This window comes from Pempheris klunzingeri, chromosome 12, assembly GCF_042242105.1.
Source record: "Pempheris klunzingeri isolate RE-2024b chromosome 12, fPemKlu1.hap1, whole genome shotgun sequence".
Classification (NCBI taxonomy): domain Eukaryota; kingdom Metazoa; phylum Chordata; class Actinopteri; order Acropomatiformes; family Pempheridae; genus Pempheris; species Pempheris klunzingeri.
Window position 1 is genome coordinate 17,367,782 of NC_092023.1, and position 16,597 is coordinate 17,384,378.

Genomic DNA, 16,597 nt, shown 5'->3' on the forward strand with positions numbered 1-16,597 from the left:
ACTATTTGAAAGGTGGCCTGTTAAATATGCATTCACCTCATAAATCATCTCAAAAGGGAGTTAGTAGGCAAAATGGATTCTGAGGGTAACCTGATATTGGTGGACTGTAGAGAACACAAACACAAATAAATAACGAATGAAGACAGCCGCCAGCCGAGTAAATTTGCCTTTAGATGAACAAAGTAAAATATCATGTCTGACGTGTGATTATGACGCTCAGTTCAATAAGGAAGATTGTTTTCTCTCATAACAAACTGTTGTTATGGAGATCGTAAAGATCATAAGCGGTGTACAGTCATCCTGCATATTGGAATATTGGATAAAGTAAAGGATTTTAATATGTTCAGGGGGTTTCGTGATTTATGTAAAAAAATTAAAGTGTTTTAAGGAGAAGAAAATGTTTAAAATTGACCAAATGAATCAGAAAATACATTTTATAAGATTCAGTTACAGACAGAAATGACTTGATAAGCCTGAGAGACAGGTAGACAGGTATACAGGTGGACAGTTAGACAGGTATGGGGCGTTTTTTTTAAACTACCTGAGCTGTATAACATACATAGCCGTGCATGTTAAAAAATCCATTTGATTGCAATTGAATATGATGGAGAAACTGACAGTACGTCTGACGTCACGACATAATAGCAGCAGGGGGTGTGTCATACTATATGTCAACACTGCTGCACATGCTTGCTTTGGTGGAGCATCTCACCCCCATGATCTTGGTGTTGCAGCGGGCGCAGGTTGGAGCGAAGAACTCCTCGTAACAGTTCTCGCAGTAGACGCTGTTCTGTTCCTCCACGAAGCTGACGTCAGCCAGCGACATGTGGCAGTAGTGACAGTTAAACTCCTCGGGGTGCCAGGACCTGCCAAGAGCCACCAGGAAGGGGCCCCTGGGAACAACAACAACAACAGGATGCCATGTCAGGTCTGACTTTAAGCTACCTGCAGTCCTCTTGTCTTTAACAAATCTTTAATTGTATCCTTAGATGTCCAGAATAAACACAATGATACATTAATGACTGTGAGACTGGCACAACATACTGCATACAGAGAGGAAACAGGTTTAAATTACCTGATGACGTTGTTGCATGCTCCACACAGAGGTGTACGGCCACTGGCGGTGAACCTCTCCGCCCTTTGGGCCACACCCCTTGCCACAGGAGAGAAGGGGGCGGGACTTTGTGTGATGGGGGCGGGGCTGGGAGCTGCAGGTGCTGCGGAGGTGGGGTTGGGGATGTACGCTGGTGGAGGAGGGGCAGCCTGGGGCAGCGGCTGCACCTTTACGCTGGTGGACGTGGTCTTACTGGGGTCGTACTTATCGGCGAAGTTGGTGTCGGACACCCAGGGGGGTCTGTTGGAGGAGGCCGGGCCAGCTGGAGCGGGGGGCGGAGCAGCGGCTGGAGGGCGGGGCTGAGGTGGAACTGGAGCAGGAGCAGGAGCAGGAGCAGAGGCAGGAGCTGGAGGAAAACAAAAGCTTCCAGTGGATCTCTTACAACAGTTGTTCTGTCTTTGCATGTGCTTTGTGGATCAGGTGTTCTCACCTGGCTGGGAGGGGTAGATACAGGCGGTGCTGACCACCTTGGGAGGAGCGGGGCCGAGAGGGATCTGAATAGAGCTCTGCTGAGTGGGTGGGGCCTGTTGTGTGGGGGGCTGCTGGTACTGCTGTGGCATTGGCTGGTACTGCTGTGGCATTGGCTGATACTGTTGCGGGATTGGCTGATACTGCTGTGGAGGCGGGGCTTGTGGAGCCTGATGCATGGCAGGAGGCTGACTGTATTGACTGTAGAGGGATGAAATAACATTGATTCATCTGTTTCCAAACTGCATATAGTATTTTTTTACTAACCGTGATCTGATCCATGAAAAACACATCCAGCCTGAAATCTTCTTAGAACTTGGTTTTTGATATTTTACTTCACCCCTTGCAATGTATAGGGTACTGAGCGAGCTAAATGGGCACAGGGCCAGGGGCCCACGGGGTCAGGGGGACAAAGCCTCTACTTAAAGTATCTGTTAACAGTCATGTTTTATGAAACAACCACAAAGAGACACAAAACAACAACAAACACAGACCATCCAAAAACAAATGACGATAAAAAAGGTGCAAAATGATGACAAAGAAACAGAAATCAACTATAAAGAGCCAAAAAACCTTAGCAAAGAGACACAAAATGACCACTAAAAACCCAAAACTAACACAAAGGGATAAAAAGTACCAAAGAGAGATGGAAAAACAACACAAAGAGATGTAGATTGACTGCAAAGAGACATCAAACCACCACAGACCTACAACCTACAGGACTACAAAAAACACAGAACCACAAAAGAAGCAAATCAACTATAAAACCAACTATGCAAAACCACAACAAAGAGATACAAAATAACTTAAAACAGGCACAAAACCACATAGGGATTTAAAACAACCATTGAGATAAACAGAACGACCATGACGAGATGAAATGACTACAAAGAGACATCAACCATAGAGATGAAAAGACTGCAGATGCAGAACTACAGACATAAAACTACAAATAGATGCAAATCAACTATAAAGACATCCACAATAGAAACACACAGAGATGTAAAATAATTATAAAGAAAAAACAGAATGACTACAAAAACCACAGAACCATAGAGACACAACTCAACTATGAACAGATGCAAAACTACCACAGACACAAAACAACTACAAAGAGACACAAAATGACTCTGTATAGTGTCTCTTTCAGCCTGCAGTTTTCAGGAGGACTTTGGTTCTCTAGTAAACCTCCAAAAACACAGAATCCTGCATTTCAATAACCATTATCCTGTAATAAAGACTGTAGCTTTTGTGAACATTTTCATGACCCTCCTGCAACTTTGAACTCATCACAGTGACCAAATTGCATCATTAGTGATAACATTTAATGCCTGTGGAAATGTGCACAGATACTTACGTGTTCTCCCTACACATGCCAAGCACTGATTTGTTGATTTGCAGGATCTGCATCTAAATTCCATACAATATGACCTTTTTTGTAGTACTTCAACCATCAATGGGAAACCGTTCTAATGCTGGAATATGGCCATTAAATGCTGTTGTATGTAACCTACATGCGTACAAACATTTCATGTTTCATAGTACAACCACAAGGAGACACAAAATGATGACAAAGAAATGCAAACCAACTATAAACAAACCCAAAACCACAACAAAGAGACAGAAAACGGCTAATAAGAGACATAAAACCACAGAATGACAAAATGGCCACAGACAGACACAAAATGACTACAAAGAGTTGTAAAGCAACTATAAAGAGAAACAGAACAACTACAAAGAAACACAGAACCACAAAGAAACAGACAAACCACAGAGATGCAAAACTAAAACAGAGAAATAGCACACATAGAAAAACCACAAAGAGACATAAAATGACTACAAAAAACACAAAACAAACACAAAGCGATAAAAAAGCCTCATCATTTCTCCTGCAAATCACCAAATGAACTGGATCAAAAACACACATAATATAGAACAGAGGATATTTAAGAGTTAGTGAAGGTTTTAATAAGGAAAGCAGACCAGTGCAAACCAGCCTGACAAGCAGCCTGTAAGAAATAAGTCAGTAACTTGACAAAGAGCAGAATTCAAAAAAAGATAGAATAATAATAAAAAATGTGACAGTTAGAAGATGAATGGATGAAGATGTTATGTCTTGTCACTCAGCAGTTACGTTGTCCTGAGCTCAGAAATGCACCCACACTGGCAGAGTTAGAGGTTCAATTCCCAACAGCATTATAAAACAAAGGCCTCAGTATGATTCAAACCAGTGTGCTTCTAACAGCGTCTGAAACATGATGGTGGACTCAGGTCGGACAATTTTACTAATTTTATGTCTTGACGCATAAGCTCTAAAAACTGCAGCCACCTTGAACTCATGAAATTATCTGGCACGTGCATGACATCAGAGCGAGTCGAGACCAAGATGGACACAAATAGTCGCATTCATTCTGCGCAGGCCCAGATCTTCCTCAACAAGCCAACTATCGCCCAGGAGTGACCGTCTGATAGTGTGGATGATGTTCAGGTCCTTTGCTGCAGTAAAAGTACTAACACCACACTGTAAAATACTACTGTTAGCAGTAAGAGTCTCTTCCTATAATGAGGAAACTGGTAAAAGTGACTGGAATAAACTTCTCATTTGTTTTAATGCGTAAAAATCTGAATATGTAAAGTAACTAAAGATGTCAGATGGATTGAAGACGAGCTAATATGAAGCATACTGAGGCCTTAAATCCACTCATGGTGCTGCGAGAAGTTTTCGATAACAAAGTCTCCGATTAATGGCAGATGGCCTGTTATGGTGCGCAGCGAAGCAGACTAAACGCTGCAGCATGTGGACTCGAGCGCTGGATCTCTGCACATGTTGGTACCTGGAGACTGCAGCTTTGTGCTGGAGGCTGTAACCAGCGGCAGACTGTCGCTTCAGGCTGCGGATGTAGAGACAACAACAGCAGAGGTCACCATGACGGTCTGCATCCTGAGGTCACCTGTGCCTGCAGGCTGCCTGGGGTCACATGTACTGCTGATGCTTCTGTTCAATCTTTGTACCTCATTGGCATATATTTCAGTGTCTAATGACAGGTTAAAGAATAACGTCTTTAACCTGGGCCCTGGGCCACATATTCTGGTGTCTAAATCACCAGCAGGCACAAAAGTGTTGGAACAGGTCTGGTAGATCCCCAGAATATGCAGAAATATGGCCCAGGTTTAGAAATGCCGGATTTCTCCTTTAATTTGTCTATCATCGACTCCTTTTCCAGCATGTTTTCGTCCAACAAACTCTGATGAATCCTCTGTGTTCGACCTGCACAGTTAGAGAGCAGTTGTTGAACATAGTGGAGCATTTAGCAGATAAAGAGCCAGATATTTCCCTCAGGAGGTGGTGGAGACCAAAAACAGAGCGAAAAGAGAGTGAATACTGGACTCACATTCATCACTCCTGCGTCTGCTAAATATGGAAGTAGGCAGCTGTTTGCTAACATGTTAGACATGATTATCAACACCTTTAAAGAGCCGACAAATGAGCAAATAAACAGTGACACCGACATCCTGTGAGTCAGACTTTCTGTCGGACCTTCCTACCAGCACATGAACACAACACCTCCCTAAAAACATACATAGTTTATCCTGCAGTGGCAGAAACCTCTGAGACATCATCACAGCCAACCTCACACAAACACACACATTGTTTCAGACACAGTCAGTCAGACACAGCTACGGAAAGCCAGGAGGGCCAATATTGTCAAACAGATTCAGCCATATCAAATCCTTGCATGTATAGTACATATATGATTATATGACTCTTTATATACTGTGAAGAATTAGGTCTTTTCATTTGACCCTTTTCCTTTGTCAAATACTCTTAAGAGTATTTTAATTTTATTTTACTGTACTCAGTTTTTCCCTTTTAATATTCTTATGTTATTATGTTTATGTTTGTTTATTTTATTGTAACGTGTCAACAGATATTTGCTCATGAATACAGTTGGACAGAACATCTTAACTACACAAACTTAAAACTACATCTGTGACTCAGCTGTTCATTCAAAGTAAATTGTGTGTTTATCACATTTGCACGAAAAAAATGTAGGTTCTGTTCAATGTCGCTGAGGTCAGGTGAGGTGGAGGGTTACTCATTCAAAACCTCCACAGAATTTGGTTGTAATGGCTTTACATATTTGATGTATTTTATAAATATTGATAATATTTTTTGCAAAATGTTATACACATCCTCCCTGAACAGGCTCCCATGAACCAGACAAAAAAAAAATGAAAACAGGAAAATATCCAAACAACCGTCTGTAAACCTTTAAAAGATACTTGAACTCTGGTGTTACTCTACGTTTGTTGAAAACATAAATCTGACCTGACCTACATCAGAGCCGGAGGCACAGGTTATTTTGTTTTGTCTTTTTCACTCATTTTGTGTCTTTGAGCTCACTTACATCTCTTTGTGGTTGTTTTGTGTGTCTTGTAGTCTTTTTGAGCCTCTGTGCTTCTCTTTGGTCGTTTTCTGCATCTCTGTAGTTGTTTTTAGTTTCTTTGCAGTTTCTTTTTGTTTCCCTTTGTAGTCTTTTTTAATCTTTGTTGTCATTTTTAGTCTCTTAGTTTTACATCTCTATTTGACCATTCAAGTATGTTTGTGGTCTTTTGGTGTCTCTTTATAGTGTTTGTTTTCATTTTGCAGCTCTGTGGTTGTTGTATGTGTCGTTGGCTTTGGTTTGGTTTAGTTGGTTTTAGTCTATTTGTGATCATTTTGTGCCTCTTTTTGGTCATTTTGTGCTTCTCTGTAATTGTATTTAGTCTCATTGTAGTCATTTTCTGTCTCTTTGTTGTTCTTTTGCATCTCTATTTGATCATTAGAGTCACTTTGTGGATTTTCCAAGTCTTTGTGGTCATTTTGAGTCTATTATTGGTTGTTTTGTGTCCCTTTATAGTTGTTTTTATGTCTCTTTGTAGTGAACACTCACTTCAAACACAGGCTCTGGCCCAGGGGTTTCCTGACCCTTCAGGCCCTTAGTAAGGCCCGTTCAGCAAACTGTCCATGTGAGAAAGTTATTTTTTTTGTTATTCAGTCATAGTATTAGTAACAACAAACTCTCTACAACAGTAACACTCTCCACTCAAGGCTAAACTAAAGAAACACAATGATCATCTCTTTTGATCAGTCAAAGCCATTTTTCCAGTTTATATTCAAACAGAATAAAATGCCTACATCTGCCCACAGCTGGCTGGTTACCTGTGAGGGTCAGATGAAGATGTGGTGTCCAAAAGCTGCACGACGGCGCGAGCAGGCAGAGCGGTTGGGGCGGAGCCGGCGGAAGCTGGAGCATGCTCAGTAGGGCTACAGCACAGGAAGGGTTTAGGAGCAACAGTGAGAGACAGACAGGCCCAGACTGGGCTGGAGTCATGAATATATATACAGTATATATATATATATATATATATATATATGTAGACATGCAGTCCTGCCCTGCCTGCATGCACTGTATATACACAGTATATATACTGTACACATACTCCATGTTCACAGATCAGGTTAGTAAAAGAAAAAATCATCCAGCTTTTTATGGGTCTCAGGCACAAATCAACATGCTCGATATTGCTCTGGTTGATGTGAGGAAGTTGATTAAGTGTGATGTTTTATTCTTCTTCTAAAGTTAGGTTTCATTTGCAAAAAAACAACCCAATAAATAACACCCCCCAAAAAATGTACTGCTGTGGACTGTGGCAGCAGGAAAATAGATAGACTGCCATCTACTGTAGGTAATACACTGACTATGAATAAGGACCTCATATAACCATACTTCAAATAATTTGTAACTATTCCTTTAAAGTAACCTAAATACTGATAGTTCAGCTGTATGAAAAACTGAGTAATAATTTCCCATTTTATAGAATTAACAGTGTTAAAGAACAACAGTTCAGAATACATTAATAATAATAATAGTAGTGTATTTTCAAACATGGATGGCGCAAATGACAGAACACCTGATGGGGCTATGGGGGGGACCAACTGCTTCATGTGATCTGTGTTTAGGTGCAGGTTGGGGGGCAGGGTTTGGATTGGATCGGACCAAACGACGTGGCGGCTGAATCTGAGATGAAATCCCTCGTTATCTCTCTGTATTTCATGTGTGATTTCCGAAGTGGCCACATGTGAGCCACTGCCTTTGGGACGACTTAAGAGACAAAAAGGGGAAAAAAACCAACAAAAAACCACAGTCTCTTTATTGGCAGATAAAAGCTTGACCTCTGCTCCTATTGATTCATGTTGAGTCACTGCACGGTGGACACAGACTGACGAGCTTCAAGGGGAGGCTGTCTGGTTGTATTTCAGCCCTCGCAGGCGGACTGGATCGATTGTGCATAATGGAGGGATGATTAAATAAGTGCGAGGAGCAGAGAGAGCTCCATCCATCAGCGCTGAGACGGGCAGGATGGAGGAGGGGCGGATGGTTAAAAGGTTTGTCCGTCCTCTCAGAGACTAAGCAGACCTCCATGGCTTGTATTTCTGTTGGAGAGACGCTTGACGAAGAAAACAAACTGGGCAAGCGAACAGACTCCAGGACAATGGAATAAAAACCTTCAGGGAGGCATCAAGCTGAGCACTTCACGACAGAGTGGGGTTCATTAAAGTACCTGAAAAGCTAAATCAAACCTTCACTCATGTCGTTGTATTTGTGGAATCTCATCGTAATTTAAAGAGAAAAAAAACAAAAAGACCTGAAAAAATGTGATTTTTTTATGCTCAAGTAAATAAAATATATAATGTAAAAACAGACTTCTATATGACCTCCAGGTTACTTTTTGTAAAGATCTGCCATCAGCCCAACAGACCGAGGTGTAGCGCTGCCGCAGCTAACAGCTACCAGCTAACATCGGATCTTTGGTGCATCTAATGACAACGAAAATCGTACAATGAAGCACATGTAAAGAGTACAGTGTTTACTCTGAGATGCAGTGTAGAGTAGAAGTAGAAAGACTCAGGACTTACAGTACTTAGAATACTTCAGTAAATGTACTCACTGTACTCAATGTCACTGGATATGACTAGTTTGGCGTGAAACGCTGTACTTCTGTCTTTGTACATCATACTACAGTCAGAGATGAGCACAAATACATCAAAAAATATCTTTTACAAATGACAAATACCTTTAAACCTAGGGATAAAAAAAAACCTCAGTAGAGCGTCTGGGATGGTCGCACCTCAGGAACTTATTCTTATAAACAAACTCTAATTTTAACCTTTTTTACGCTCTCTCATACATGTTTACACTCAATGTCCACGTTTTATGCTTGGAAAACTGAAATGTGTTTCTCAAATGCTGTTGTTCACTTTCCAGTTTCCAATTAAAAATAAAAAAAATACTACTAATTTTGTACCAAATTAAAACACCAGACTGTGAAAATGTGGCAGCAGACTTTAGAGAAAGTGTGTGTGTGAAAAGTTCTTATTTTAAAATGTTGGTTTCTTGTCGTTTTTGTGATCTAGGAATTTAAATGTATTATTTATTCAGATGCATATATAACAGGAGTGGGGGATTACACTGCTGGAGACTCTTCCCTTTTATTGCTCCCCTGGTCACAGCCACAAACTGTCCAAAAAGCTCTTTAATCGATCGATACACAGTTTGATCAATAATAAAAGGAGCAGGAGGGCAGATCGCTTCAGTCAGTCACTGCTGCTCAATACTGAAGAAGAGAAATAAATTATTGTTCTGTTTTTCCTTTTACATCCATTGTTCTTTGACAGGTAACGTCACAAGGACTCTACATGACGTCCAAGCCCTTTAAATACTGATGGAGCCGGGAATTGTGGGAAAACAAATAGCAGTTTGGGGACTTTTTTTCTGTTAATAAAACAGAGAATCAGGCCTTTATTTCTATACTATAGTTACTATAGTGTATTATTTCTTTATCATTAATGTGCAGTGGTGGAGGAAGTATTTGGATAGTTTACTAATGTAAAAGTAGCAATAATACAGTGTAAGTACATTTACTCAAATACTGTACTACAGTACAAATCTGAGGTGCTTGAACTTTACATGAATATTACTACTTCTACTCCATCACATCAGAGAGTGAATACTTGTGTATAAATGACGGTATTATTATATCAGCAGGATGTAAATACAGTCATATTTAAAAAATATATAATTATGTTAAAATCGCCTTCATGAGCTGCAACATTTAAGTGATGAACACATGAATGATCAATATAACTGCATAATAAGTACTTTTACTTTAAGTATATTAGATAGAAATACTACTACTAATACTAATACTACTATATATTCTGATACTAATAATTTTACTTTTCAATTTTTACTTTTCAGTTTTAATATTTTTTAAAGAGGAAACTCACATTTTTTTTCGTAGAAACTTAAATGTTTATTTTATGAAGTTATTCTATTTGAACTTTTATGTTTCATTGCTTAAGACAAACCTATTTAAACATTTTAACAGAGCACAGAGCACAGGAGGCTGGTCCTCGTCAGTCCTACTGCGCCCCCTTCTGGTCACACCAGCTCTTTACATGGGACTTAAAATGAATGGATGACTTCTGATGAATGAAACACCTGTAATCACGTGACAAACCTGTAAAAGTGCTACTTCATGGATTATTCTACTGAATTAAAACAAAAAACTTACATTTTAAACTTAATTTACTGAAATAAAAATAAAAACTAGACCTATTGCAGTGTCATTGTGTCTTTACAAAATAAATAAAACTAAAATATATATCTTTGTCAGCCAGCCAGAGGAGGTGTTGGTGTATGTTTACTGAGACAGGGAGGCCGCTGCTATCATACGGTGTTGTGTCTGTATTGTAATACAGTCAAGTCTGACAAAAAAACAGATTATAATAAAAAAAAAACAAAAAAAACTATTATCTAACTATAAACTGTGCGTTGTTCCTCCGAGATGAGGTGAACTAGAAGGAGAAAGTGGCAGGAAATGGAAATAGCACAAGTACCTTGACTTTGTACTCAAGTACAGCATTTGAGTAAATGTACTTGATTATGATTTGTTTAAAAATAAGACGGTAAGAAAAAGCCGTGAAGAGTTTACGTGTTTGCTATTGAAAGTTCGGGATCATTTTAGACGACTAACTCGACGGTCTGGTTAGCTTACGATTGGGCGGGTGGGGGGTGAGAAACGGTGAGGGGCAGGGCGGGGCGCTGTGTTCAGGGGCAGGGCAGAGTGTACAGGTGAGGAGCCGGAGGGGTCAGCAGCTGTCTAATGGAGCTCTGCTGCCTACCTGCTCCTCATCAGCTCTTCCTCCTCCTCCTTGTCCTCCTCCCCTGGTACTGAAACAGACAGAAAACACAGGAGAGGCGGCGTTAGTCAGTTTAACACATCCTCTGTTTAAAGATGTTTAAAGGTGAGGTATCTGTGAGGCAGGTGGCTCAACTAACTCCAGTATTTTTAAACCTGGGTTCTATTACTACATATTTTGATTTTGATTAAAATAAAACAGAACAACGACTGGGGACTTACAGGACTCGGTTCCCGTCATGTGGGCCAGGACCCGGAAGGACTTCGACTGCATATTGATGCTGCGGCGGCCCGGCTCGCCCTGGTCCGGGTCCTTCTCTGCACTCTGAACGGCCTGATAGACCGGGGAGGCGCTGTCTACAAGACGATCTTTAACTGGGAGAGAACTGCAACCACAGACAGCGGGCGCAAACCCCCCCGAAACCAAACCAAGTCAACACAGAGACACTAAAGCGAAAACTTCAGGGAGCGGACTGTCGGGAACTTTAACTGCTTATATGGTTTTTGGTTGAAGAGGGTCAAGTTTTTGATGCCCTGCTGCCTGAAACCTGGAGCCTTAAGATGTCTTTAAATTATGTGATTTCCAAAAAGACACAAGCAGGAAGTTGAACTGATCTTGAGTTAAATGCAAAAGAAAGAGAAAGCAGAATTGAGCTGGTATTGATTTTGCATGAAATGAAACGAAAATCAGAAATGTAAACAGGAAGCACTAAATGTTCAGTGTTTGGCTGTTAAGTTAAATAATTTAAAATTTGTGAATTTCACCAGATGAGAACAAATGTTCACCAAAGAACAGCACAAGAAATACAGCTTTTTACACGTGTAACATGTTTGTTTGTTAGACACAAGAGTAAACAGATACAAACCACCAAAAGAAGGAGAAAAGGGCTCAGAACATTCAGTGTCTGTCTTTTCTACTATGCAGTGTTACTTCAACATGAGAGAGCTGAACATTTAGTTTTGTATTCTCACAAAATGAGGGTTTGACCACTGGGAGACCATGAAAGGAGGACTGAAACACAAAGGAGTGTAACTGGTTTTTCAGTGAAGTTCGTCCTCTGTTGCTTTTCTAGTGAAGTGGGTTCATCGGGTTTGAAACCTGATCAAAGTACGACCACTAAAAGTGCCTGTTATTGATTGTTATTCTGAGTGTCTGACAACATTATGGAAAGGATCCCTACAGAGAAAGACCAGGAAGATCCTTTTTGTTGCTATGACAGCACTGTATTCATAGCCACCAGACTTCATTGACAAAACAGCAATTTTACCTCGTAGAACACGTGAGTTGCTGATGTACCGCTGCCTCGATCAGAGAGTTTGTTTGTGTTACCGTGTGTTACACTAATATTCTGCTGTACCCAAACTAACCGTTAAAAGCACCAAAGTCACACAAAAACCAAAGTAAATGATAGGATCGAGGCAGCTAAAGAAAAGCAATTCCCATGTAAAATTACTGTTTTTGTCAATGGAGTCTGGTGTCTTTGAAGAAAATGATATAACGGCTGTTGATTGAACAGAAAGGATCTTCCAGGTCTGTCTCTGTATGGATCCTTTCAATGATGTTGTCAGACACTCAGAGTAACAATGTGAGCCTGCCAGTGGCAAAAACATTTTTAGTGGATGTACTTTGATCAGTTGCCCCAAAGGATTATGTTGTAGCCATTGCAGTAAATGCGCACAAAAGAACAACAAGAGAAATTCAACACTTTATGTGTGTCGTTTGTTAGACACAGACTAAACAGATATAAACCACCAAAATTTGTCTTCTGTTGATTTTCAACCAAAGTGGGTTCATCAGGGTTTAAAATCAGAGCAGCTGAGTGAACAATGACTGTAGATGTAGATGTCTGGAGCAATATCAACCAGCGATTTTTCATGCAACAGCACAGCTCTTGATACAATTTTCCACCAGGATGGAAAATTGATTTGTTAGTGTCAGAAGAGGAATTCACTGGAGGACTGTTTCCACCGTGGCCATAACAGCAAACAAACCAACAACAATGTTTGCTTCAAACTGACAAACACAACTTTTCTGATAGACTGATTGTTTGCATGTTTCCATCACAAGTGTCAGTGCTTTCATGCAACTCTGCCATCTTCTTAGGAAAAGATTAACTATTAAGTCCATTTTCAAACTGAAAACTATACAAAACTGCACAGTTAGAAAGTTTATTTCACTTTAAATGTCTTTAAAGGAATAAAAATTAATGTAATATGCATAATACATCAGTGGAATAAAACAATTACTACTAAATTAATAACTTAGAATTGAATTTCAATTAAATTTATCTCTAAACTAACACGCATTTATTTGTATGTATGATTTATGTGCTTTGTATAGCACTTGACAGTAATCTATTGATTGAGAAAAAGGTGTCCACTTAAAAACCACTTAAAAACAGACTTTAATTTAATGATTTGATTTCAATTAGATGTTCCTCTTTCCTAATTTTAATTCAGCTTCTCTTTTAATTATCTGAGCTTTATGTTGTTTGCATGGTATGTCAGGAATTAATTTGTGAGGTTAATTTGTTAGGGTGTCCACTCACAGCCAACATGTTACCACTTCACACATTTTTTCTCTTGATGTATTAAAATGTATACATTATATAATATCTGCTGTTAGTGAGCAGCCCCTGTGTAGATTATTGATGTGTTGATGTTGGGGCAGGAAAAGGAAAAGCATTTCTTTGCAATTATGTGAAGTGAAGTTTTGAGATGATAGCAGAGCAGCTGAAATCTGGAATAAAGGTGCAAAAAACATTTCGTTTTTTTTCCTGATGCTGTTTTTGCTTTTTGTTAAAACTGTGTCCATACATATACGGCAACATTGAGTTATTATGGCCCTATTCCTACAAACATATCAAAAGGCATCGACAGTTATGTCATTTATTTTGGTCTTTTGGTATTGTTTGGCTCTTTTTAATAAACCGTCCATCAGAGCAAATCAATACTATATCATTAATCTGATTTTCTAACTTGCAAAATCACATATTCAAAAATTCCAGCATAAACACAAAATTGATTCTTACGTCTGGACAAACAACAAGCTGCATTAAGTAAGGCGTATATTCTTTGCAAGTAAAACTAGGCTGCCTTGTAAAGCCGCCATCTTGGGTTAACGCACGCTCACCACATGAACACGAAGACTGCTGCACCTCAAACAAACAAACAAACAAACATCATTCGAACCGAAACGTCACAGTCTCATACAACCAAGAGCACAACAGCAACCTCTGGACAGTCAGCATGTCCTTCATCTTCCCTCTAACCTTCTGAAATCAACAAGCTCTGACTCCGAACTTGAAACGACACCCAAACAAACTCCAGAAAGGTCTGAACTAAAGTGGTGAAGGCTAAGTGTAAAGGAAAAGGGAGGGTGTGAGGACGTAAAGAGGAAAACGGAGGAGAGGAGGGTGAGTGTGTGGGACCGAGGAGGAAGGAGAAACAAAAGACAGAGGAAGAGGTGGAAAAACAAGAAGGAGGAAGAGGAAGTAAAAAGAGAGTCAGACCTGTCTCATTAATGTTACTTTTAGGTGCAAAGACTGTGTTTTGCCAAATATGTTTTTTTAAGGATTCCTGTGGGATGGAACTGCACAATTCATCACGTGATCGTTTCCTCAAATATTGTTCGGGCTTTTATTTCCCTCAGCTGCAGAGACGAGGCCTTTATCTGAAGGTCTTCATTCCCCAAACAGCAGATTGTCTCCGGGGAGACTGGGGATCCTGTCTTTTGGGAAACCTCAATGTGTTTATCTTAACCCAAACTATCATCTTTTCCTAAACCTAACCATTGAGTTGAGGGTGACAGCGTTAAAATCTGTACGAGTAACGTAACGTAGTTATCATCTACACACAATAATCTAAGAGAAGAACGGCAAGATCATCATATCAGTATCATGCCGTTGCCGTTTAAGCATAAGTTGAGCGTTCAGAGAGCAGGAGGAAGATGATGTTATTAAAGTCAGAATATAGACGGGCCTTCAATCATCATCTGAAGAACATTTTTATCTAATATTTATTCAAATTGGCTTTAAAGTCTGTGCTTCGTGTAGTTCCTCAGTATTTGGTAAATGATTTGTTAAAATGTTTCCGCTAATCGTATTTTCTGTTGGAAAATTTGGTATCATAGAAATGTAATTTTGAAGAGGAAGAATAGGAAAGTAGGAGAAGATGGAAGTATATAGGAAGAAGGATAGTACATGGGTGAGGAAGAGGAGGAAGAGGATGAGAACAAACAAAAAGATGAGGAGGAAGAGGAGTACATGGAGAGATGGTGAAAAGGAAGAGGAGGATAAACAGGAAGGCAGAAGGAGGCTGAGTGAAGATGAGGAAGAGGATGGTGGTGGGGGTGTTCTTCTTACCCTGCGTCGTGCCCTTTGCCCTGCGTCTGTCCTGCGATGGCGTCCATGATGGCGTCCTGTGAGTACATGCTGATGGGCGTGTTGTACTGGGCGTGGATGATGGTGGCCTTGCCGCCGGGGCCTGTCACCTCTATGGGCTTATGGGTGGTGAGGGCGGTGTCCAGGGCACCAGGGTTGAAGCCGGTGCTGTTGGCAGGTGGAGGAGGACGGGTGGTGGCGGAGAGGAAGAGGAGGAAGGCATGTGAGGTGGGGACGTGTAGAGGAAGGATATTTGGAGGAAAAGGTGGAGGGCGGGAAACGATAAGGTCGGCGGTGGCGTTGACGGGGAGAAACATCTGCGATAGTCGTGCTCACAGCAATCAGACCAGCAACGCAAATAAGATCCAACATACAGACATTCAACGCACTGGTTATGGAGTTCAGATCGGATATTCATGCCACAATAAATGCTGAAGATGAAATAAATTAATAGTTGAATAGTTGAATCCACATGGTAACACAAAAACACAACTATAGCACTGTTAAGAGCCAAAAATACCAGTAGCCTCTGGTCTGCAGCAGCAGAGTGAAGAGTGTGACACAACTCTTCTGAACACTGACTTTGTTATAGTTGTTGTCCTTCAGCATGCAGGTGAAGCATCTTACTCAAAGACAACAGTGATGTCCTTGACAAACAACAGTTTTCGCGACATTCCTCAGCAACAACCACTCCGTTCTCGTCCCACCAACTACCAACTAGAATGGGGCCTTTAACTAACACCACAGTCTTTCTGTAACCTTAACCAAGGTGCTGTCTGTTACTAAAACACAGGCAGGATTTGGGATGTAAACCTTGGCATCTGGTGTCAAAGTCAAGCACTCCATATGCCAGCCATCCACCTTGACCACCTCTTGTGTGTGCGATAAATATGGTGATAAATATATCATCCACTAGGAAACGTTGCCTCTGAACATAATCCAGACAGCACTTACATTTGCCGGCACAACATCTTTGAGAAAGCAATTTCGGAATATCTAAATGTAATTTCTAGGAGACAGTGATCACTTTTTAATCTAAAGTCAAGCAAATTTTAAGCAAACTTGCAAAAAAGAAAAAAAAATTCAAATCAAGAGTGTTTCCATCAACTGGTTTGAAGTGAATAAACTGAGCTACACAAAGCACGATTTCATCAGAAGTTGGTGGTATTGGCTACATAGGCTGCATAGAGGTCGTGAAATGGAAGTCGCCAGTTGGCTCAGTTGTCTATGAGAGAAAAATGGAGAGAGGCCTTTGGAAAATTACCTGAGAAGACGTTGACAGCACGAACAGCTGATCAGCCATGTAAGTTAAATGTTGACTACATCAGAACTTATTCGACAAATGTCTTTCCATCTCCCATTTTGTGCATTAACTCTTTCTAAGTGA

General features: G+C 40.4%; 1 protein-coding gene across 2 annotated transcripts in view; it reads right to left on the reverse strand.

Moving 5' to 3' along the window:
* The window catches only part of ldb3a (LIM domain binding 3a), a 49,977-nt gene that overhangs the window by 851 nt on the left and 32,529 nt on the right, over positions 1–16,597 (reverse strand). The window contains exons 6-9 of one of the 2 annotated variants that reach the window (XM_070840735.1): positions 15,193–15,378; positions 1,545–1,783; positions 1,076–1,460; positions 713–893 (exon numbers count right to left, since the gene is read on the reverse strand). In XM_070840735.1, coding sequence (XP_070696836.1) covers positions 713–893; positions 1,076–1,460; positions 1,545–1,783; positions 15,193–15,378 — 991 coding nt within the window. The remainder of the gene's footprint in view (positions 1–712; positions 894–1,075; positions 1,461–1,544; positions 1,784–15,192; positions 15,379–16,597) is intronic. The other variant, XM_070840736.1, reaches the window with a different exon arrangement.